The 24333-nt window shown below is 42.4% G+C and overlaps 1 protein-coding gene across 1 annotated transcript in view; it reads right to left on the bottom strand.

Moving 5' to 3' along the window:
- Positions 1 to 3082: 3082 nt before the first annotated feature.
- LOC146801704 (cell surface glycoprotein CD200 receptor 1-like) overlaps positions 3083 to 24333 on the bottom strand; it is a 268966-nt gene continuing 247715 nt past the window's right edge. Inside the window, exons 3-4 of the mRNA XM_085623711.1 lie at positions 20490 to 20735; positions 3083 to 3207 (exon numbers count right to left, since the gene is read on the bottom strand). Coding sequence (XP_085479837.1) covers positions 3083 to 3207; positions 20490 to 20735 — 371 coding nt within the window. The remainder of the gene's footprint in view (positions 3208 to 20489; positions 20736 to 24333) is intronic.

The following is a 24333-nucleotide window of genomic DNA, read 5'->3' as shown; positions in this document are numbered from 1 at the left end:
TATAGACATTGTATGAATCTTGTATTTTAGGGTCACCGCCGCATCTTGTTTGAAAGAGTTATTTATTCTGTGACCTTGTAATGTATTATTTTGTTTTATCAGATCTGGGACCGAAATCAATAAAAAATCTTGATTGATCACTTCTGCAAATGTTGTACTAGTACAAAAATGACGCAAATGCTGTACTTTGCTATACTTAGTTTTTTTATGCTTGTGCTAAATGATGGAGCAAATATGTCTTAACTATTCACTTTGGTAACAAAAAAAACGGAGACATCTGTTTGTGCCTTCTCTGACAGCACATCACCTAAACAATGTGTAGTAATCAGGTCCACATCCAGAATGTAGTTTAAGATAGGTTTATTCAAGTTGGTTACAAGATGCAGATTCAGTAGTATTCAGCAGTAGATTAGTTGTAATCAGCCCCACCAGGAGCAGCCAGCAAGGCGCTCAGCCCTTCTCCAACTGTGTAATTCTTAGATGAACATTCCACATTACATCATCTCCACAGTGTTCCACTGGTGGAGCAGTGAATGGCAAGAACAATACTATACCAAAATACTACATATCCTCCTTTCTTCCAGAAGGAAAACAAAACAGAGAAATAAAGAATTAGATATAGAGCTCAAAAGAACAAAATCGAGAGGAAAGTACAAGAGAGGAAAGAGCGGAGGTAGAAAAAGAGAAAACAAGCAAAGGTCTTAAAAAAACAGATAAAGAAACAGATGAAATAACTTGTTTCCCATCCTCCTTTCTATAAATGAGAAAAAGAAATAAAGAAAAGAAAAAGAAACCATCAATGAGTACTCTCTGCACACCAACTGGCCAGGTGAGCGTGCGAGAGAGCGAGAAAAGAGCGGAGGTAGAAAAAGAGAAAACAAGCAAAGGTCTTAAAGAAACAGATAAAGAAACAGATGAAATAACTTGTTTCCCATCCTCCTTTCTATAAATGAGAAAAAGAAATAAAGAAAAGAAAAATAAACCATCAATGAGTACTCTCTGCACACCAACTGGCCAGGTGAGCGTGCGAGAGAGCGATCCACATCGGGAAGAAACAAGATGACAGAGAAGAAGAGAAATACAAAAGATTACTCATGCTTCCCTGTAATAGAAATAAAGATAATAAAATGTTAACAGCCCTGGGTAAAACAATGTACTAAAACAGGAACAATACGTAGAGAAAGAACATAGCACCCAGTGTAAATAAAGATATAGCGCAGGGCGACTTACATAAAAGAAACAAATGAAGCGCAGGGCGACTTACACAAAGAAACGCGTGAGGCACAGTGCGACTTACACACAAAAGAACAAATGAAGCGCAGGGCGACTTATACATACCATATAACGTGAGGCGCAGGGCAGCTTACACACAGGACAAACGTGAGGCGCGGGACGGCTTACACACAGCCCAAACGTGAGGCGCGGGGCGACTTACACACAGGACAAACGTGAGGTACGCGACGGCTTACACACAGGACAAACGTGAGGCGCAGGGCGGCTTACACACAAGACATCCATCGAGGCGTGGATATGGGACTGACATACATACCAGACATGGTAAGTGAAGACAACAGTGACAAGTCATGTTAAGAAGGAAAATGGGACTATAACCCACTGTTTGAAAACAGTAGTAATGGAAACAGGTGCCACACTGTGCACCCCGTGTGGGGTAGAGGAATAGGAGAATGCTGAACCTGAAACTAAAACTGATTCAAGATTTGAGGTGGAATAACTGTGGAAAAACCCATATATAAGGGTAGGATCCCATGACTCATCTCTTAGACCTGTAAACATATCATCCAATAATCGCACTGTGGAAGCAGCAGAACTGTAGCTACATGAAATACAAATGATAAGTAAGCAGTAAACCCATAAAAGCAGAGTTGATTGTAAAATAAAGGTAGCATGACTGCAACATAACATGTGTCCACTGTCTCATTGGACACTAATGGCTCTGGAGTCCTCAGGTCAAAACATGGAAAATCCAAACGTGTTGCAGCGAGTCAGGAGAGATGAGTTAAAGATGGAAAAAACACTTTCCACCCAGAATGTAGTTTAAGATAGGTTTATTCAGGTTGGTTACAAGATGTAGATTCAGTAGTATTCAGCAGTAGATTAGTTGTAATCAGCCCCACCAGGAGCAGCCAGCAAGGCGCTCAGCCCTTCTCCAACTGTGTAATTCTTAGATGAACATTCCACATTACATCATCTCCACAGTGTTCCACTGGTGGAGCAGTGAATGGCAAGAACAACACTATACCAAGATACTACACAATGTATGGCGTTAGAAAATAACTAAAGTTATTTCCTCTTTCTACGAGTGCTGCGTTATGCAGCCACATAGAAAGAGGAAAATGCCTCTGGTGCAATGGTGCATTGGCACAAGGCTGCACACAGTGCACCAGCACAGAGAAAGAGCGGGAATACACCATATCTTAGCAAATATGGCACATTCCTGCAGTCTCCATTTGACGCAGAGCATCAAGTTGTATTGCTGTGTTGCCCCAAATGCTGGTAAATCTGGCCCTCAGTTGCTGGTTAGAAGGTGAAAATTGAGTTGTGATTTCCGTTTTGAGATCTGGCATCATATTGTGTGTTTCTAGGCACATCTAAGGTTCTCTGGGGGTCTGTTTCAGAAGATCTTTCCGCGAAAAAGTGTCTTTCTACTGACTTACTCCTGTATTTCTACGAATGAGCCACCCCTGAAAATGGGCAAAATCTTTAAGAATCCTTCCAGAAATTGGAAGTATATGTAATAAATAAAATTGTGTCAATATGCGTGATATACTGTCATCGTATTTAAATCATTTATCACCAATCACTTCCACCACTGATCTATGTAACCAATCTGGCACATTATAAAAAGCAAATATGTTTAAACACTACGAACACTATAGTTTACCGACCATGCCGTACACTTTCATAAATCACTCTCTCTTCTTCTCCTTTCGAATAACATGAAAATCTGGTTGCATCACTTACAGTATTTTGAGTTACCTTTGGGTGCCTTTCCACTGCACATACTGTCATTAGTACCCCTTATCCATTGACCCTTTTCTCTGATAAGTTTGATGTATGTAAGTTACCTGAGCTCCTGAGGCCTCTTGCAGACAAGATATCCCAAAATCGAGGAAAATGTGATGAAACTCAAAACTATAGGGAGCCGAATAGTGAGTAATGCTTGCGAGCCAACAGAGCTCCATTCTCCTGCAAAGACAGACATAAACATTATTATAAATTATTCAGTAAACATAAAGAAAGAATTACTATTGTCTACTTCTTACAACCACAAAAACCAGGCCTTAGTGCATTATTGACCTACATGACAAATAAATTGAGCATTTCATATATTCTTACACATTCAGTCCTCTTTTGGACACGACTCTCTGTAGTCAATAGCAAACCTTGTGAGAAAATAATGTAGCGAAATAGATGGATGTTCATACTCTCAGGAAAGATAGCACTTAATTTCTAGGCACAGAAGTGCACAAGCCTAGAATTAAGCAAGTTAATTGATCAAAACACTCATAAGGCTTTCCCATGGGATTTTGACACTGAGTAGAGCGACATGAAAACATGTGCTAGGGCCAGCTTGACAGTATACAGTTATAAAGACATAAGAAATGAGGTAGTATACACGCATTTGATATTCTTCATTACTTACAAAAGAGGTAAAAGGTATAAGATAACATAGGTGACCAGTGGACGAAAACATGATGATCCCAGAGGGCAACATCATATTACAGTCTATACAGTTATTGAGCCTTAGGTCAGTATTGTGGAAATAAACAAATCTATAATATTCTCTTTCAATCCACACGAGGTAGCCAGTGATATGAGGATCGGATCGGTGACTCGATACCAGCATAGGGTCGGGTCTTAGGACGTGAATTTGTTCATTAGGAGTATTTTTACCTCTTTTTTGAAGGCGGTGAAGGAGGAGATTCCCCGAACCACTGGAGGTAAGGAGTTCCAGATCTTTGGAGCGATCCCTGCAAAAGCTCTGCAACCAGTTCCATTTTTATGAAAGGATTGTGGTTTCAGAAGTAAATAACTCACGCTTCATAATTGTCTGCATTCTCTGGATCGTTCTAGCTTTAGAGCTAGGTAACTGAGTGTGTTGTTATGTAGTGCTTTATGGGTCATGCAGGCAACCTTTAGTTGTATTCTTGCCTCATATGACAGCCAGTTCAGCGTTTTCACGGTCGGAGAAATGTGCCTATTTCTTTTCGATCCTGATACCAATCTTGCTGCAGCGTTAAGTGAAGCCCTCAGTGGAGCCAGCTTGTATCTGGGGAGACCGCAGAGAGTGATGCTTCCATAGTCTAATCTTGATAGCACTAAGGCTTGCACTGCCATTTTTAAGTCGCTCTGAGGGAGGAAGGGTTTAAGTTTCCTTAGTAAACTCATCTGGTGATTGGCTCCCTTGGAGGCCTTACTGATGTGCGACTTCATATTCAGGTGTTTGTCTTTGGTGACTCCCAAGGATTTCGCAGAATCAATGATGAGGGGAGCACAGTCAATGGCGGTTAGCTGTTTAAACCATTGCTCTATCTTTGGTGTGTGATTAGCTGGGGAGATGAGAATGAATTCTGTTTTTTTGTATTGAGCATGACGTGGTTGTTCGTGAGCCAACTTTGCGTGTTCTGTAGAATAGCGTTGAGGGAGATGAAGTCTTCTGGAGTGGAGATTTTCAAATATAGTTGGGTGTCGTCCGCATACATGTGATATAGGATATTCGCTGATTTTAATGCATTCGCTAGGGCTTCCATTAGTAGGTTGAAAAGAATAGGTGATAGGGCTGAGCCCTGGGGAACGCCTATGTCAACCACGGATGGTTGAGAGAGTGCATTCTTCATCTTGATTCTTTGTGTCCTGTTATTAAGGAAGGAGAAGAACCATTGTAACACTGTGCCCGAGAGGCCCATCCTTCCTTCCAATAGGGATAGTAGGTTGTCATGTTTAACCGTGTCTAAGGCGGCGGATAGGTCAAGCAGTATCATTAGGCAAGATTCATTGCGATCGAGCATTTTTAGTATGTCATCCAATATGTGTTTGAGTGCAGATTCTGTGCTGTGACCTTGACGGAAACCAGATTGGTGATTGTCTAGGAGGTTGTAGTTCTCAATATGGTTGCATAATTGTATTTGTACACAATACTCCAGCAGTTTCGCCAAGGTGGGAATGTTAGATATAAGGCGGTAATTGTTGAGATCTGATGGGATGGCGTCTGATTTCTTTAGGATAGGCGTACCCTGCCCAATTTTAAGACAGTCTGGTATGGAGCCTTGCTTCAGAGAGGCATTTACAGTTTTTGCCTTTAATGGTAGGATGGATGTTTTTATGTTATGTTATGTTATTGGTTTTTATATAGCGCGACAATTACCCGGAGGCGTCCTGGCGCTGTCTAGCAGATCCTAAGAAGGCTGAGTCAAAGGCAGATGGAAGAGGAGATCAGAATTATTCATTACGGAACAGCCAAGTCTTAAGTTCCCTTCTAAAAGACAGCAAATCCGTTGCCGACCTAAGGTACAAAGGAAGTTCGTTCCATGCCTTGGCGGCCCCGCAGACAAAACTTCTGCCTCCCCAGCGAGCTTTCCTAATTCGCGGGACCTGCGCCAAATTTGCTTCTTTAGAGCGTAGGTTTCTGCCTGGCACGTACCAGTGTAATCTATTCTTTAAGAAATCTGGGCCTAAGCCATGCAGAGCCTTAAAGGTCAGGGTCAAGGCCTTGAACTGAATGCGGCTATTGACTGGTAACCAATGCAGAGTTTTTCTTCCTGCAGACGCCGAGGCGAATCGTGAGGCGCCCGTGAGGAGGCGGACAGCAGCATTCTCTAAAATCTGAAGCTTGTTCAGTGCTCTACTTTGCGCATTTAAATACAGACCGTTACAATAATCCAGCCTGGCAAGTACCAGCCCCCTGACCACTGTGTGTCTACTGTCCGATGGAAGTAGGGGTAGCACTTTCCTCAGCATCCTAATGGTATACATGGTTTTGGACGTCACCTCTTTAATATGAGAGTCAAAGGTCAATTTGTCGTCCAGGATTATGCCAAGGTTTTTTGCTTTGACGACCGGGACTGGAAGCGTGCCAAGAGAGTCCGGCCAGCAGGCAGGGGTCCAGAAATTAGTAACATTTCCGAACAGAATAACCTCTGTTTTATCTGAGTTTAGTTTGAGGCAATTCTTCGCCATCCAGCTCCCCACTGCTAGCATACAGTCCTGTAGGCGCTTTACCGTGTCTAGCTCGCCCTCAGGTGTCAGAGAGAACACGATTTGGGTGTCATCTGCGTAGGAAGTGATTCCAAATCCATACGCGCTGATCACAGGGGCCAGAGCACTCACATAAATATTGAATAGCGTGGGGCTAAGTGAAGACCCCTGAGGGACGCCACAAGGTGTGGAAAAAGGTCTAGAATGGAACTCCCCCAAGGTGACCACTTGTTCTCTGTCTGTGAGAAAAGATCTAATGAGGTCCCATGCTTTTCCGACAATTCCGCACGTTTTTAGGCGATTCAGAAGAATAGAGTGGTGGACGGTGTCGAACGCTGCCGACAGGTCAAGCAGAATCAGCGCTGCTTTCCCTCCCTGGTCCACCGCCTCTCTAATTTCTTCCGTTGCTTTGATCAAGGCAGATTCAGTACTATGACCTGGCCTAAATCCATATTGTGTGGGGTCAAATGCTTTATCATTTTGAATAGGGCAGGAGGAAGGGGGTCAGTGAAGTGATTGGAGGGATTGATTGCCAGAAGATTTTTTGTTCAGAGATTGGCTCGAAGGTGTTCCATGAGGCATTGTTTTTTGTGACTTTCCCTGGAGAACTGAAAAAGATCTTGAATTGTGAATTAACTTTAGGATCCTGAGCCACAGGTTGTGGGAGGGCCTTCTTAGATTGGATGTCGAGCTCAATGGCCTTTATCTTTTCATGGAAGAAGTTAGCAAGCTTATCGCAAGAAGGTGCAGCCAGGTCGTTTAGATCCGTAGAGTTAGCCGAGTTGCGAGCTTGTTGCTTGACGATTTCGAAGAGTTTTTTTGGACGGTTGATTACTTGGTTCAGCTGGGTTCTAAAAAAGTCTGCCTTGGCCTTTAAAATATTCCTGTTGTATGAGTTCCTTAACGTTCTAAGTTGATGTAGGTGAACGTCGGTGGGTGCTGATTTCCATAGTCGTTCAGATGCTCTTAGTTTGCGTCGCTCCGAGTTCAGGGAGTCATTGAACCACGGTTTGGAAATTTGGTCGGAAACATTTTTTTCTTGGATGGGTGCTGTAGAATCCAAGATTTCAAGCATCGTGGAATTGTAAAGGGCTGTGAGGTCATGGACGTCCTCCATGCCCGTTGTGGGGGTCAGGGCGGAGTTGCATCGGTTTACCAGGGTGATGGGGTTGATATTCTGTAAGTTCCTTTTCCATTGTTTTGTTTTTGTTGGTTGACTCCTTTTTGGAATTACTTCGATATTGATGGAGAAGAAGATGCTGTGATGGTCAGTCCAGTCCAGTCGCAAGGAGTGATGTATTCTAATGAGATGATGCTTGATTTAGCTATGATGAGGTCCAGTGTCTCTCCCTTGTCGTGCGTTGGGCTGTCACAGAATTGGGATAAGTCCTGGTCTGCCAGAAACGCTTTAAGACATCCTACACCATGATCGTTTGCAGTGTTCCAGTTGTGATTAAAGTCACCCAGGAAAATGTGTGGTACTTGTGAATTGACATTTGAAGAAATTACTTCCATTAACTCGTCAATGAAAGTCAGATTATCCCTCGGGGTTGGTACAATAAATGAAGCTTGCTGGCGAGGCGCTTATCATCAATGATATTGATACATAGATATTCGCAGGAGGTTAGAGCGATGGCGTCTGCTTGCTTGACTGAGATTGTGTTACGATAAATGTAGGCTAACCCACCTCCGGGCGCCAAGTTTCTGTCTAGGTGGATTAGGTCGTGACTAGGAGGAACCAATAGATCAAGGATGGGAGAGGAGGAACTGTTTAACCATATTTCGGTGAGGACGATAATGTCTAAATCATTCTCTAGGATGAGGTCGAATATGTCGGGTGCATGTTTGCAAGCTGATCTGCAATTAATGAGAGCACACATCATCTTGTTAATAGAATGGGTTAGGGTAGTCTGCTCTATGTTGATATTAGTGAGATTATCTCTATTTACGGATCTGTTGTTGTGGGTAGGTCCTCTGAAGGGGTTGGTTTGAATGGATTGGATAGTGCCACATTGTGACGTACTTTTATCTATTGGTAAGGTATAAGATATGAGGAGGTCATCTATGTCGCTGTCGGATTGATCAACGTTTGTCCTCCTAGGCCAAGAGGGGAAGGTAAGTTAGTTTGAGTATTATTGTCAGGGTTTAAGATCTTGGGGATGTAACTACTACTTTGTGGACTGATTTGGTTGCTCTGACTAGTTTTCTCTTGGTTTGAATTCTTGGGGAAGTATCTACTAGTTTGGAGACTGATTTGGTTCGCAATGGCATTGGTGGCTCTGTGCACGTTTAGAAGTTCATTGGTGATGGTAGATAGGTTATGCATCTCGGCCTTGAGATGGGCTAGGTCTAAGGCTAACTCATTGAATCGTGCAAACCAAACGGAGTTAGGAAGGTTAGTAGTATGTGTAGGTGTAAGTTCATTTATAGAGGGCGATCTGCAGGTAGGGTCTGTATGTGTGAACAGGTTCTCAGGTTGCAAGGGGATATCATCATTAGGGATCGGAGTGGTAAGTTGAAGGAGATTTGTCGTGGGGTCCAAGTCGGTGTGTGGACTGGCCATTGTATGTTGTGTTCGGAATGGTGGAATGAGAATTGAAGGTGTTAATGTCGGATCAGATGTCGTGGTAGACGGTGGGTCTGGGGGATCTATGTGATCTAAATTAGATGAGAGTGGGGATAGAGACACTACGTGGGTGGAGTCCAGGTTGGTGGCTTTATTCATGTTCGACGGGGATAACCATGATGAATCATCAATGCTTCGATTGGTGGTTAAGATTAACCCTGTCCCTTCTAGGTCGGGGGATCCAGGTGTGGAAGCGACTGATGTGATTGGGGGGTAGGAATCAATGGGTGTGTCTGTAGTGAAATGGTTGGTAGCTGCATGCAGCCCAGTCCCTCCTGGGCCATGGGACCCGATTGTAGTTGTGACCGCCATGGCTGGGAGGTAGGGCTCATTGGGGGTGTGAGGAGATGTCAGTTCGGAGAAATTTGCGATGGGGTTTTGTCGTGGAATTGGGATGTCATCTAGAAACTGAAGATGGTAAGATGCGGAGAGTGTGCTATTCTTGCTGTTTACTGCTTTCTTGAGAATAGGGAAGATCCTGCCTATGGTATCTAGATTAGCGTTGGAGGCTTGTATAAGGATATTACCGTTGATGTAGATGGTGATTGTGGCATTCGCTGGGCAAAAAACTTAAGCTGTTAATGACAATTTAAAGGCATGTTGGGTTTTTTTAACATTGGAGATTCGGAGCAATGAGTGAAAGATGTTTCTCCACTGGGCACGTTTCCTTGTGTGGAAGATAAGGTCGTTGGATAATATGCCTTTAGCTGATGCAGAAGTATGGGTCTGAAATAAGAGTCTCAGGGTGGGTTACCATTAGCTTGTGCTTGAATTTCTTTGCTGCATTTTTGGAGAGATCGGGTGGGTAAAGAATGGTAAAGGCATGATGGCCTGAAGGTTCAAGTTTTTTATCCATTTTTTTTTTCTCGGGTATCAGACCCTTCCGTGTGCGGTAATAGTATTTAGTATTCGGTACTCGGTACCATTTCAAGATGGCCCCTCTGTAGCCTTCATCCACCTGTTCCTGCGATGTGGTCGGTATTAGTATTTAGTATTCGGTACTCGGTACCAGTTCAAGATGGCCGCTCTTTATCCTTCATCGACCTGTTCATCCCCAGTGCCAAAATAAGCAACTTTTTTTATGAATGACCTGCGGCTGCAATGTGGTGCCTTTTAAATGTTGCACATTGAAAGTTTTAACAATAGATTAGGAGCATGAGTCCCCCCATCACCTCCTGGGTCTTAATAAGAATGAAAACTACACCACCTCCTCTTCCCACCACTTTGTGCACGATCCAGAGTCACCCCACTCTTGTATGGCATATACTACAGTTATCCCTTGTTTACCATCTAGGTTTTGGACATACACATCTACATGCATATATTGAGTGTTGCATTAGGCGCTTGCGAGCTAGGTGACAAGGGTGTCCTATCCTATCAGCATCGCTGAAATAAGCGGGATGCTAAAATTAATTGCAAATGAATAAGGAAAAGAAAAAACTCTAAGCTACATATTGCACTGTTCATCTAGGGCATCTGTTAGCGGTAGTGGCGCTCTAAATACTTGAACAACAAGTGCTGCATTTTTTTTAAATTACCTGGCCCACTCCAGGACTGGGGGCTGCCGGGCACCGCACAGTACCGAGGGAAGTTAGCTTGTTTATTTAGGCCAACGCATATGCAGCCTGCAGTGTGGAACTTTATTCCACAAGTCTCCAGGAAGTAACCGAAACTCCGGAGCAGAATGGCGTCTCACACCAAATACAATGCGGGAAGCAGATATCTGCCGAGTCCTGGGGTTCAAAAAAGGGAAAAGGCTTACCTGCACGCATGTTGTTTGAAACCACGGCTGCAGGCGCCTTTCTTTTTCCAGCAACTGTGACTCCTCCAGGAAATAGGAGCTGCCTTCCAAACTGAAAATAAATGCATAGCCACTCCCGGTCGCCTCGGACTTACCCAATTGGCAAGCCTAATTTACGGAGGCGAAAGGAGTGCTGTAATTGTCACCCCCCCCCTGCACTCAGTGCACTATGAGCCAGCCCTGCCCCTTCCCATTACCCTGAATGGTGCTCCACTGACCGCGCCATGGGCCAATTCATTAGCGCCCCATTTGAAATCCATGCATTGCCGCTTTATGCAGCCACTCCCACAAGGCTGATGTCACCCGCCTCCTCGCTTCTCACTTGTGCCTCGAGGGCGAGGAATAGTTCTCGCCCAGCTTTGCACATGCGCACATTGCGCAGGAAGACTCTTCCACTTCGAGACAAAGTAAGTAAAAAAATATATATATTTTACATAGTTTAACTGTCTTTCAAGTTTCACGGGAGAGCACCAAGCAGTGAGCACTTCCTTAAACTGCTCCATTGGTGTTCATTCTCTCCCTTTAGTTTTCCCCGATGCTGGTAGGCGGGGCAACGCCCCATACGCTCCTTAATACCAGACGCCCCAGGTAATAACCTATCTTTTGGAAAGCATGGAGAATGAAAGGCATAGTCTGGGTAGGAGATCTATTCCATTCCTTCATAATAATACACTTTCTTTTCCTCAATTTCAATAAAAATGTCATTATCCTTCCTCCTTCTGTCTCAAATTCTCCCATCTTATCAACATTTTGTTAGATATTTGTATCACTTTACCTGATAACACTTCTGCAGTTCTGTCACCTCCTCCATTACTTCGGATGTTAACTACATTACCAAGACCATTACTTATGTATAAATCCCTAATGGCTTCACCTCCCTTTCGACCAAATGTCGCATACAACTCCTGTGGGAAGTCGACTTAGGATGCCTCTGGCCCTCCTCCCTTTGAAACAAATTATGGCTTAAACTCCCCAAAACATCTAGAAGTGCTACTCTAACTCAAACATTATATTTAATTTATAATCGACTTAACTTTACCCCACTTTCTCTTTCCTGTTCCGCTCTCAATCCTGGTGCTTCCTGTTGGCCATCTTCAAAGTTTACACAATGATATTAAACACGTTTTCCTGCCTGATTACCCTACATTTTTGGCATGATGTTTAGAGACAAATCAATTATATTTTTCATACCTCCATCCCATATAATATTATATCAATTTTTCTAGGCGACTTAGATGATTCATTTTTTTTTGTGGAGTTTTATATAGCGCGAACTAGACCCAAAGGTATTAGAGCACTTTAAATGAGCCTCAGTTACGTTACAGACAGACACATTCAGATTTGTTTGGCACGGAGCCATTAAGTGATTTGCCCAGAATCACAGAATGTTGAGCGTCCCTGCCGAGACTCGAACCCAGTTCCACAGCTCTTGGGTCCACCGCCCTAGCCATTGTTGTCATCACTCTCACTATGATAAAAAACTGCTTGATCTTTTGCTCACTATTGCCTACCAACAGATTACAGATAATTGAAAAGATATATCCAGAATCTCTACTTATGCATAGGGGTATGCAGTTTGTTATCATCAGCTAGATGCACAATCACCCCCCTTGGAGCTCACAATAGAGACCTCATTTGGCATTCTCTCACTACATATTTAAACACAGTTAGCACCTTATCTAGTATTAATCCTGCTTCCAAAACTTCAACTTTTAAACCTCTTTTTTTTTTTTTTTACATTCACTTGCTAATTTCCATCCATTCATTCATTTTCTTTTAGTTTTTTCCCGTAAACTTCTCCTATTTTATTGTTGTAATCCTTTTTATGTTACTTTTTTATTGTATCTTTGACTGACCAATTGTATACTGACTTCTACTTCTCATTTATAATTATACCCCCAACCCCACCCCAAAAGAAAAATATAGCCAAAATTAGCTTATTCTTTGTGTTTTTATTCTTGAGTGTTTGCTTCTCTTTATTATGAGTAAACGACTTTGTGTGTATATTCTTATTGCATATGTTTATTTCATCGTTTGCGCTTGGTATCACATTTATCTCATTTACTATTTTGTATACATTTCATTCCTCAGTAAAGCTTTTTAAAACTTGAAAAAGAATCACAAAGGCAGCTGTTGGTTCCAATTTTCTACCAGCAGTCTTCTAAAGGCACTACTTTTGAGTGAAATTAATAATTGAAACAAATCATTTAAGCATTCGCAAGCCAACACCTGTGCTACGTATCAATTTCAGGCATGAAAACTGCTAAACTTCAAAGACCTCACTCCCCTTTGTCAGCTCTAGGGTTAGAACATTCAGTGGCTGTTCTGAAAGTTTGTCGAACTCAACTTTGAAACTATTACGTCCAGCTATATAGAGCTTTAATGAATAAAGCAATGCCTTCTTCAGTTTTTTTGCAATACAGTACAACATGTTTACTATCTCTCTACTGGACAACATGAATAATAGTGTCTTCTACTGTGATAAATCTTAAACACAATTAAAAGAATGGGACAAAATCTTTTGCACAAAAAGTCAAGGAGCATAATTATTACAACCAAAGTAGACAGATTCATGATAAAGGGACATCCCACCGGACCTTGGACAGAAAGTGCCATGGTTCCCAGTGGCTTGGCAAGGGGGAGGGTGTGCCTTGGGAGGTGCAAGTTTTGGGGGCGGCAGCCTCCCCCCGCTCTTACCTGCCGTCTCAGGGCGGCAATCCCCCCTGCTCTTCAATCGCCTGCCGCGGGGCAGCAAACGAAACAGAGGATTCTCGCCAGCAGACCCCAACCCCATTCTTCAATGCAGCCCCCGCAGGGCGGCCAATGCAGGGACTGCCATGGGCAGCCAGAGGGCTAGCTATGCCACTCAAGGTTTTAGCCTCAATTGAAGTAAGATTAGATCTGGATCTATTTTTGTATTGCAGACATTTGCAGGCATTTGCTAAAGATGATAACAGTGCCCATGGGCATCAACATTGTGCCACAATATGCCATGAAAAGAACTTCCATAACGAACAACCTGTGATTCTGGGCAGTTAATCTCTCTGTACCTAAAACAAATATGGATCAGACCTGGTGCTCATGTAAAGTGCTCTAATGTCCACGGGCCACGTTCAGCTTCTTCAAGAGGGGCTCCATCACTGACTATTTTCCATCTGGAAGGAACCTGTGCTTCTGAGAATGAACGCTTCAAGAGGGAAGTAAAGGCCAGCACAATGACCTTTGAAATCCTATCAGGATGTCTGTGGGACAAACATCTGGATTGAGCATGATTTCTGACCTGAACGCAGTCTTCCTACTTCAAATCCTGAACACAAAGCAAAGGCTATCTTCTAGAATTTGGCCATCCATACCTTCCTGTAAAGGATAGACTTGTCACTGTTCCCTGTAGAATTTTCTTGATGCCTTTGTAGTTATAGGTGATTTTCTTCGTAAAAATAATGCAAGCTTGTCACAATATTCAGGTGTGTTAGGAATAGGCGGTGTCAGGCACTTAGGGTATGGAAATTTCCGTATCACCTGAAACATTAATATGGCAGTTTTCTGCAGTTATTATGACTTCACAGAAGAAATTAGCGGTGGCATTACAGAACTTGCTGTATGGCTCTATTCTTTCTCTGGCATACTGCAAAACGCAGGATAAGGAAATTGAAATACTTGTGCTGAGAGCACAAAAAAGAACAAGCATTGGCAATGCATCAGTTTCGCCTATGTAATGAATAAAAAACTGTTTTCATCAATCATTCTCCTGCAGAAGAAAAGAGCTCCCTGACAGGAAACATGGGAGTGGAAAGGATGTGGTGCAGGGGCAAGAGCTGCTGATTGGAGGGCCGGGGATCCCGGTTCGAGTCTCTGCTGCGCCAAACAACATCCTGTGATTTTATACAAATCACTTAATCTGGGTGATACATTGTTGTTTAAATATGCTGCAAGAGTAGAAGGCAAAATTTTATGGAAATATAGTTCCACCAAAGCGGATGGTAACTCTATTTCGGCAGCAGGAAACTGATAAGAGAAGCAGACGAGGAACAAGCATTGGCAAATGCAGGGAAATATGCAACAGCCAATAGAAATGGAGGAAAGGTAAGTGGCACGCACAGGAGCCAATGAGAAGCCAGGAAAGGGAGGAGGCGGGATGTAACGCCCCTTTTGAGCTTGTATTAAAAACATCAGATTTCTCAAGCACAGCGCAAGCCTATGCAGCCAGACGCTTTCTCTTCTGCTACATCCAAATTGGTGCAGCTCAGAACAGCACTTACAAATGCAATCTATTTTAGTAAACAGTGTAAAGGTATAATTTAATGAATCCCTGCTCCAACTCTGTGCCCTAGTACTTGACACCCAGAAACAGTAACTATCAATGTGAATGCTGCTATTGCGATGCAGCCTTACTCTCACTCTTTCCACGGATACTGCAAAGTTAAATGTATTCACACTTGTAGTAATACATTCACACACTGTTAACAAATCTTTGGTAAACTGATTCCTCAGAGCTTATTGCCATTTTGTACTGTACTCTCCTTTAAGGGGGGGAGGGGGGAGATGAGTTGAAAATGCACTTTACATGGCACTTTATATAGTCTACCCCCTTTTCACAATGTGTGTTGAGGTAGTATATTGCATTTTTTGCACTATTGATCATTGCATTTGATGCAGTAAGCTTATAGCTGATGGTTTTATATGGCACTTTGCACTTTGCACATTGCACTTTATATGTCACACTTCTTGTTGTTTTTTTTTAATTATTTTATTATTTAGGCTAAAAGTGTGCACTTTTTCACAAATTATATTTTGATTTGGAATTTTTGTCTTAAGAATTTCTACTTATTGCAATATTGAAGTGCTTCTGTACTCCAGTACGTTTGTTTTGTGTTCCTACTATGCTGATTTTAGTTACTACGAAAGTAAGCTAAGGGTTCCCTGCGGCAAGTTATATACTTTAAATATCCTGGGGTTAATATAATTGAAGTTTATTTTTTATAGAGGTGAAGGGGGGACGACATGCTCCCGGGTTGCAAGTCAAGGCACCTTGTGGTTGGAGGGAGGCTGTGGTGGTGAGGGAATGGTAACCTCACTCCACAGACAGTTTGGGGTGGGTAGGGCGGAGGTGGAAGAGGGAGGTAGCATTAAAGAAAATTAGCGTATAGACTTCAGGCGGACTAGGAATTTTGGGCTGTTTAGCAACGGTTAAATTTGGAGGCCAAGTGGATTTTGGCATTGTCTCTGTCACCAAGGGGCTTTACTTGTCTTTATTGAGGGAGCTGGCACAAATGGAAGATAGTTGGAAGAGAGACTATAATAGACTTTTTTGTAGAGTGCTATGTTGGTCTAAGGGATGACACAATTGTCGAAGGCAATTTCATGTAATGTGAATGGCTTCTTGAACGCACAAAAAAGAGGAGCAATGTTAAAATGGCTGGAATCTTTCTCCCCTCAGGTAATTTTCTTGCAGGAGACGCATCTCAAATCTAACTCCCCCAACTTTACTCTCCCGAAGAAATATGCCCAAGCGTACTTTGCCTCAGCCCAGGCGGCAGTGCGAGGAGTGGGTATTCTTTTATCTTCGGAGGTGGATTTGGAGGTGGGTAAGGTGATTCGGGATGAGGTAGCAAGGTGGTTGTGGATAGAAGTCTTAGTTAGCGGAATACCTGTCGTCCTGGTTAATTATTATGGTCCAATTGGCGATGGCTGTGCGGCCCTGGAACAGGTATATGACCTGCTGATAAGTGCGCAGGGGTTTATAATCATGGGGAGAGATTTTAACTTAATACAAGACCTATGCTTGGATACCTCCAACAAGGGAAAAAAGCAATTAAAACCTATAACAGATAGGCTCTTAAAAATTATTAAAGAGGATTTCGCCTTATTGGATCCATGGAGGGTAGATCATCCAGGTGTCACTGAGTTTACGTGTCACTCAGCGAGATTTAAAACAGCATCCCGTTTGGATTTCTTTTTAATAAGTAATCGGTTCACAAGGGGGGAATCCTTGATTCTCTCTAACCCATTTTCGTATCACTCATTGGTATCGTTAGTATCACAATTGCCTGCCCCCAGGAGAAAAAGTAATAGGTGGCATTTTGATAAAGCACTGTTATCAGATCAAAAATGGATTGGTTAAACCCGCGATTTTATAGGGTGGTTCTTCAAGGAAAACATGAATACGGCGCCAGGTTTAATGGTGTGGGAGGCTTTTAAGGCCACGTTTAGGGGACGGTGGTGGCATACAGAGCTAATCTTTATAAGTTAAGGAAACCTAAGATTGCTGGATTCCAGGATGCGGTGGAGCAGGCTAGGAGAGAACTTTCGGGGAGGTTAACTGTGGAACTGGAGGAAGAGGTACTTCAGCAGGAACTATTAAGGGCTAAGGAGGAGCTCAAAAGTTTTTTCTGCTCGAGAAAATTGCTGGAAGTAAAGCTGCTCGTCAAAAAGCGTACGAGGAAAGCCAGCATATTGGGAAATTTTTAGCTTGGTCCACAAAAACGCAACAGAGCAAACAGTCTATTCCACAAATTATAAATCCGAGTACTAGGTGCCTGGTGAAGGCTAAAGACGGAATTGTCGAAATTTTTATATCACATTTCAGCACGATATATGCGGAAGTCCAGACAGTTGACCCTCGAGTTCTTGCGGATTATTTTACGACAGTTCACCTGCCTAAAGTCAGCGAGGAGGACTGTATGCTTTTGAGTGAACCGATTACAATTACAGAACTAAGTGAAATCATTAAAAAAATGGCAAACGGGAAGGCGAGTGGCAATGATGGGATCCCTATTGAAGTATATAAACTGTTTTTAAAGGAACTCACCCCATTCTTGGTATCACTTTATAACCAAGTTATGGCTGGAATGGTGGTTTCAGACAGATTCAAGGAATCAGTGGTGATCTCAATTCTAAGGAGGATAAGGACCCTAACGATCCAAGTTCTTATCGCCCAATAAGTCTACTAAATGTAGACTATAAGCCTCTCATGAAAATCTGGGCAAATAGAATTGCGGGCTGCGCGCATTACTTGGTGCGTGCAGATCAAACAGGGTTTTTACCTGGGAGATCTATGGCTGCGAATACTTTTTATTTGATTCAAGCCATCGACTTTTTTTCTGCTAGTAAGGAGGCTGCAGCCATTTTAATGATGGATGCAGAAAAAGCGTTTGACCTGGTGGATTGGCAGGCCCTCTTCTTTATTTTGGGAGAGTTTGGCTTTTCACGCCATCTGATCGAGATGCTGGAGAGAATTTATAGGGGAGCCATTGCAAAAATTATTATAAATTTAGAGGAGGCGGGAGAGGTAGTAATAAGGCGGGGTACTAGGCATGGATGCCCACTCTCCCCCCTTCTGTTCTCACTTCTTATTGAGCCATTAGTGATAAAAATCCGTTCTAACATACTTATCCAAGCCCCCTATTAGAAATGAGCAAAATAACATTGTTTGCTGACGATCTGATCTTGTACCTGAATCCAGAGAAATCAAACATTCAGAGAGCATTCGGAGAAATCCAGGCGTTTCCAGAATTGGGGGGTTATAGGGTCAATCAATCTAAAATGGATTCTTCTATTTAATGCACCAGATATAGAGCTGCCGGAAGGGCGGAAATTTCTGCCTTTCAAACCTATTAGATATCTGGGCCTGTATGTGACAGTGGACTTCCTTCAACTTTTTGACCTGAATTATGGTAGAACATTTGATAAAATAAAAAGTCTGTTAGAAAGATGGGCATTATTGCCCCTGTCAATAATAGGTTGAGTTTCTCTGATAAAAATGTTGATTCTTCCCTTGTTGTCATTTTTATTTTTAAATATTCCTTTAAAAATTCCAACCTCGTATTTTAATGAAGTCGATAAGGTGTTTCGGGAGTTTATCTGGGCTAAGAAAAAATATCGAATTAAGCTATCTATTTTACAATTGGATGTAGAACAGGGAGGTCTTGCAGTAACTTATTTAGCTACTTATTATCAAGCTGCATTACTTAGCTTAACAACTCAGCTTCTGTCCCCTTTTTCGAAGTTTGATCATTTTTTCTTTAATCGTATGTTAAGGGAGAGTGCTATTAAGTTACCAGCATTCTTGTGCACTGCAAAGGTACCAAAAAGAACAAGATATAAGATTGTGAATATAATATTAAGCCGTATTCAGCGATTCAACAAAAATTATAATACCCCATCATGCCATGCATTTTCCTTTCTCTACAACTGTGAGGCATGGGGCCTTAAACTCCCACAAAATGGGGTTCAGCCTTACATTCTGTTGGGTTTTTGTAAATTGTGTGACTTTTATAATGTTACTAATCAGATGATGTGGGAGGCTTTTATAACACAATTTGAAATGCAGAGCCGTGACCTCTGGCTAAGATTTAGACAGATTTCATGCTTTCTCCGGACTAACTTCAGAGGAATCAGTGAGAGTACTAGAGTAATTTTAAAAGCTGCCTTTGAGTCAAACTTATCAGGCATTGGCAACTGGTATAAGGTATTACATCAGGAGAAGAACAAGAACCTCATTGAAATAATGCTCCCAAAAATTGCTCAAGAAACTAACTGTAGGTTTAGTAAACAGGAATGGCTTCGAGTCTGTGAGCGTGGCCACAGGGCATTGAGAGCAGCCAATTTTCAAAGAATGTCCTTCCTTTCTAGATAAGTGGCCTATTCCACTCCCTCCAGGCTCCATAGATGGTTCCCTATGCTACCGAATGCTTTAGATGCAATATGCCAGAGGAAGGGGACTGAACACATATTTTTCACTTGTCCAAGACTACAACACTTTTGGGATGAGGTTTTTAGGTCTATTAGTAAATGTGTTTCATTAGATATCCTTCCTTCTGCATCTCTGGCGCTATTTGGTTTCTCCTATGTAGTAGATCAGCTCTCATTATACGAGCAATTTTTCGTTTCCCTAGCTATAGCAGCAGCTAGATCCTTAATTTTACAGAATTAGAGATCTCAGAAAATACCTACAATGGCCCAGTGGCTACACAAGATGGAGAGGACTTACAAATTTGAGGATGCCTACGTGAAGAGGATGGGGCGGTGCAGAGATTTGGGATAACATGGAAGGGCTATGTTACAATCACACACATAAATGATACTACGTGCCATCTCTATGGGGAATTTCCAGGCGAAGACTGTAATCATACAGGTCATCAAGTTAGGGGTCATATGCTATCACAGATTTGATGTTTAGAATGCGGGTATTGTGCATCATGAATTTGCATCTTCTTTTATTGTACATTTTAAATGTGAGACTCAATATGCAATAAGTTTGATCTTCTTAGCCTCTCAGTATATTTTGTGTATCATATTTATCATGTACGAATGGATTATGAAATTTGTTATACTTATTGTCTACTTATTATACGTGATTGGAGAGTCTGCAAATTTGTTTGCATTATGTATGTTATCTACGCTCAATAAAAAAAAAACTGATTCCTCATATGAGGTTCCAACACATTTCGTCATCACCTTTTAATCCCAATACACATTTTTTACTGGATGTCGATAATTAATCACTCTCCAAAGAAATTATCTCTTAAAATAATTCGTAGTGCATTTCCCATAAAATATAATATATTGTAAAATAAAATACAATTAAATTGTTATGTTTGCAGCCTGATATTCCCCTGCTTGGATACGTTTTATATTTATGTTGCAACTCACAAAGCTTTCCTACTCCACCTCAACCTCTTGGTCTGATGGATACGTATCCCTTGCTTCATAATGTTTGGTTATTGACAATAAACGATTAAAGTGACATATCTCGGGGAATTTAAGAAAGGGAGGGGGAATGTTACTTGAAATAAGAATATCAAAGCATTCATTCTTTCCTGAGACTAAGGAATATGCTGTCCTTACCTGCTGTCTTGTTTTGTGGTTCTAAAAAGGTTGGGTGTGACACCACACATGTGATGAGTGTTTCATTTTCATTGCTCGCTCTGTTTGTACTGACAACGGTCACCGTCTTGTCTGGATGAACTTGCTGTTCCGTGATGCAGCTCTCACATGCCGGGTGCCAGGAGATGTTCGCTGCTGGTTTTCCTCCGGAGGCCCGGCACACTGCCCTTGAGGGGTCCTCACGAGTCAGGGTAATCGTAGGAGGGACTAGGAGACGAGGAGAACAATGATATTAAATAAAACTGCTTCACATGCTAAGACTAACCAATGAGTGATTACTGCGTTTTAGCTCAGATTTCGACTGAGTGGGAGATAAGACCAAGAAATGAGACATCATTTCTGTTTGGCTGAAAATGCTACTGAGTGGAGGATGAGATCAACTAATGAGACACCACTTCAGTTTGGCTTAGATTGCAGCTCATTGGAGGATGAGATCCACCAATGAGACACCACTTCAGTTTGGCTTAGATTGCAGCTGGGAGAAGGGTAAGAACAACTAATAAGACATCTGTTCTGTTTGGTTTAGAGTGGCCTGGAGCTGTCATTGCAGTCTCGTTGTTGAGATGTCTTTCATGGACTGGGTAACCAATGGACAAATAATCTAAAATCACTCAGTGATGAGCCTGAAATTTGAATATATATTTCGGGTTGCTTATATGGGTGTAAAGAAACTTTTGAAATTGGGTTGAGTGGTTCTGATCTAATCTGTGGTCTTCTGCTATTCTGCTCTGTAACAGTATAAGGAGGACCCTAGGAGACCACCACCAGTAAATGTAAAGGTGGTCCCTACAGTGGATCACAATCAGGTTACATTCATTATGGATTGCTAAGCTTCCCATATTCACAGAGTTGATTTGTCCGATAAGCTTGCAAAACATTACTAAAAAGACTTACCGCCTGATTTAGATTTCAGCTGATGGGTTACTCCCTCACAATGATGATGGATATTCTGTCCACCGAAATCTAAATGCCATTATTTCCTATGGGATTTCAATGTCAGCAGACGGGATATCTGTCACTGTTGTGATGGAGTAACCCATCCACCAAAATCTAAATCAGGCCATTACACCACAAAATAATGTCATACTGTACCCTTTATAAATGTGTTTCTACCATATGATCAGTTGAACGACAACTTTGGAGTAATTTATAATTTAGGAGGTACCGCAAAGGCGTTTGAAGGCATGGCCAAAGTTGTCAATTGCTCAGTCTCCCCCTACTCTTCAAAGGGGACGACTGGTAAAGTACCTGAGAAAGTCGAAATTCCTTCCATGATAACGATGCTCATAAAAAGCAGTTTTTTTTTGTAATCATACAGGAGAGCATGTTTAACACAAACTTAGGGCCAGATTTACTAAGTGTTGGACATGGCTCTCTCTGCAGGATCAGTCCAAAATGTTTTCCTTCACTCCTCCTGTATTCTGCATTCGTTTTTGTGGGCATTAGGACTCTGTGCATTTCACCACTGCTAACCAGTACTAAAAAGCTTGTGCTGTCCCCCTAAAACATGCAAAAAGAAACAAATAATGGACGAAATGCTGAACACTGCAAACATTTACCCCCAATCACAAAGATCTGGGTCTAATCCATTGTTCTTTTGATCAACACGCCACCCCAGTTTGAACCCAGCCATATAGAAATCAGCCTTGACCCTGTGCCTCATGGGAACAGTCCAGCCCGAACTGCCAAGCCAGGTACTCCCTGAACCGGAAACAAGCATCCTGGGACCAGTTTCGGGCCATCACCCCCCATCATCCAGGCTAGCTTGAATCCAGTGGTGCAGTGTGCATGGGACTCATGTCTAGTCATACCATTACCACTTAGGGTGGACAAATGGAAAAAGAAACAAATGATGGACAGAATGTTGAACAATGCAAACATTCACCCCCAGTCACAAAGATCTGAGTTTAATCCATTGTTCTTTTGCTCACCCTGCCACTCCAGTTTGGGCCCAGCCATTTGCAAATCAGTCTTGACCCTGAGCCTCATGGGAACAGTCCAGCCCGAACTGCCAAGCCAGGTCCTTCCTGGACAGGAAACAAGCATCCTCGAACTGGTTTCGGGTCATCACCCCTCGTCATCCAGGCTAGCTTGAATCCAGTAGAGCAGTGATGCTTGTTTCCAGTCCAGGGAGGACCTGTCTTGGCAGTTCGGGCTGGACTGTTCCCATGGGGAACAGGGTCAAGACTGATTTGCATATGGCTGGGTCTAAACTGGAATGGCATGGGGAGCACAAAAATTATGGATTTAGGCCCAGATCTCTGTACTGGGGTGAATGTATCACATTGTTCAGCATTCTGTCCATCATTTGTTCTTTTCTGCATTTGTCACCCCGAGTGGGACGAGTATGCCCAGACGTGGGTCCTGTGCTCTACGTGTCACTGGAGTCAAGCTAGCTGGGCTGATGAGGGGTGAAACGCCAAAATCGGTCATAGGGTGCTTGTTTCCAGTCCAGGGAGGACCTGGCTTGGCAGTTCGAGCTAGGGTCAAGACTGATTTGCATATGGCTGGGTCTAAACTGGAATGACATGGGGAGTAAAACAATGATGTATTTAGCCCAGATCTCTGTACTGGGGTGAATGTATGACATTGTTCAGTATTCTGTCCATCAATTGTTCTTTTTTGCATTTGTTACCACGAGTGGGATGGCTATGCCTAGAAGCCTAGCCTGGCTGATGAGGGGTGAACCCCAAAACCGGTCCTAGGATGCTTGTTTCCAGTCCAGGGAGGAGCTGGCTTGGCAGTTCAGGCTGGACTGTTTCCCTGGGGAACAGGGTCAAGACTGATTTGCATATGGTTGGGTCTAAACTGGAATGGCATGGGGAGCAAAGACATGGTCGATTTAGCGTCAGATCTCTGTACTGGAGTGAATGTATGACATCTTTCAGTACTTTGTTCATCAATTGTTTGTTTTTTTGCATCCCTCCCTAAAACATGGCAAAATTGACTTACACCTTATTGCCATATTTAATTTAACTTGTAAGTCCCTACTATATGGTTCTACATGTACCCGTGGCCAGTAAGTTAAATGCAAATACTGGGCCCGTAGCACTCATTGTGTCAGGCAATAAAATAGCACTATAAAACACATTTCATGCCTTCCACTGCAGCCTGTGGTGTAGTTTTAAACTGCCAATTCAACCTGACAAACCTTTTACCAGGCCTAAACATTTCTTTTTAACACATAAAAGTCACCCCTAAGGTAGGCCCTAAACAGCCCTTAGGTCAGGGTGCTTTTTACATGAAAATTAAGACATATGTTTTGAAGTTTTAAACTGTCCTGGTAGTGAAAATCTCTTACAATCATTTTTCACTATTGTAAGGCCTATCTCTCCCATTGGAAAACATTAGATTACCTCATTACAATTAATACGTGTTTCATTGGGAACAGATATGGCTATCAAGTTGGGACTCAAATGAATTGTATCATAAAATCCTCGTTATTGGTAAATGGATTTTAGATTACATAATTTGAAAATACCACTTGTAGAAATTTCTCATTTTCCTGCCCAAAAGTTTCTAAGGCCTTATAGGAGTTTCCAGCTGCCTGGGCCTGTTATTCACCAGAGGTGGTGCAGATAGTGCTGTCATCTCTTGTCAAGTACTCACAGGTAAGCCCAGAACTTCACAGGAGCATAATGATGCACTAATCCTGGCACCCACCGCAGAATTCTTATCGGCCTCCAATTTTTGAGGGAGGTCTAAGTGAATTCCAAGGGGGAAAATGGAAGGGGTTAGAGAGAAGAGACTGTCTTGTCTAAATTTTCTTGGGTTCACCTCAATACTCAAAAATACAAATAAAACA

Source organism: Triturus cristatus, chromosome 8, assembly GCF_964204655.1.
Source record: "Triturus cristatus chromosome 8, aTriCri1.1, whole genome shotgun sequence".
In the NCBI taxonomy this organism is placed as follows: Eukaryota; Metazoa; Chordata; class Amphibia; order Caudata; family Salamandridae; genus Triturus; species Triturus cristatus.
The sequence above is the reverse complement of the archived record's forward strand: the minus strand, read 5'-3'. Positions and strand labels throughout refer to the sequence as shown.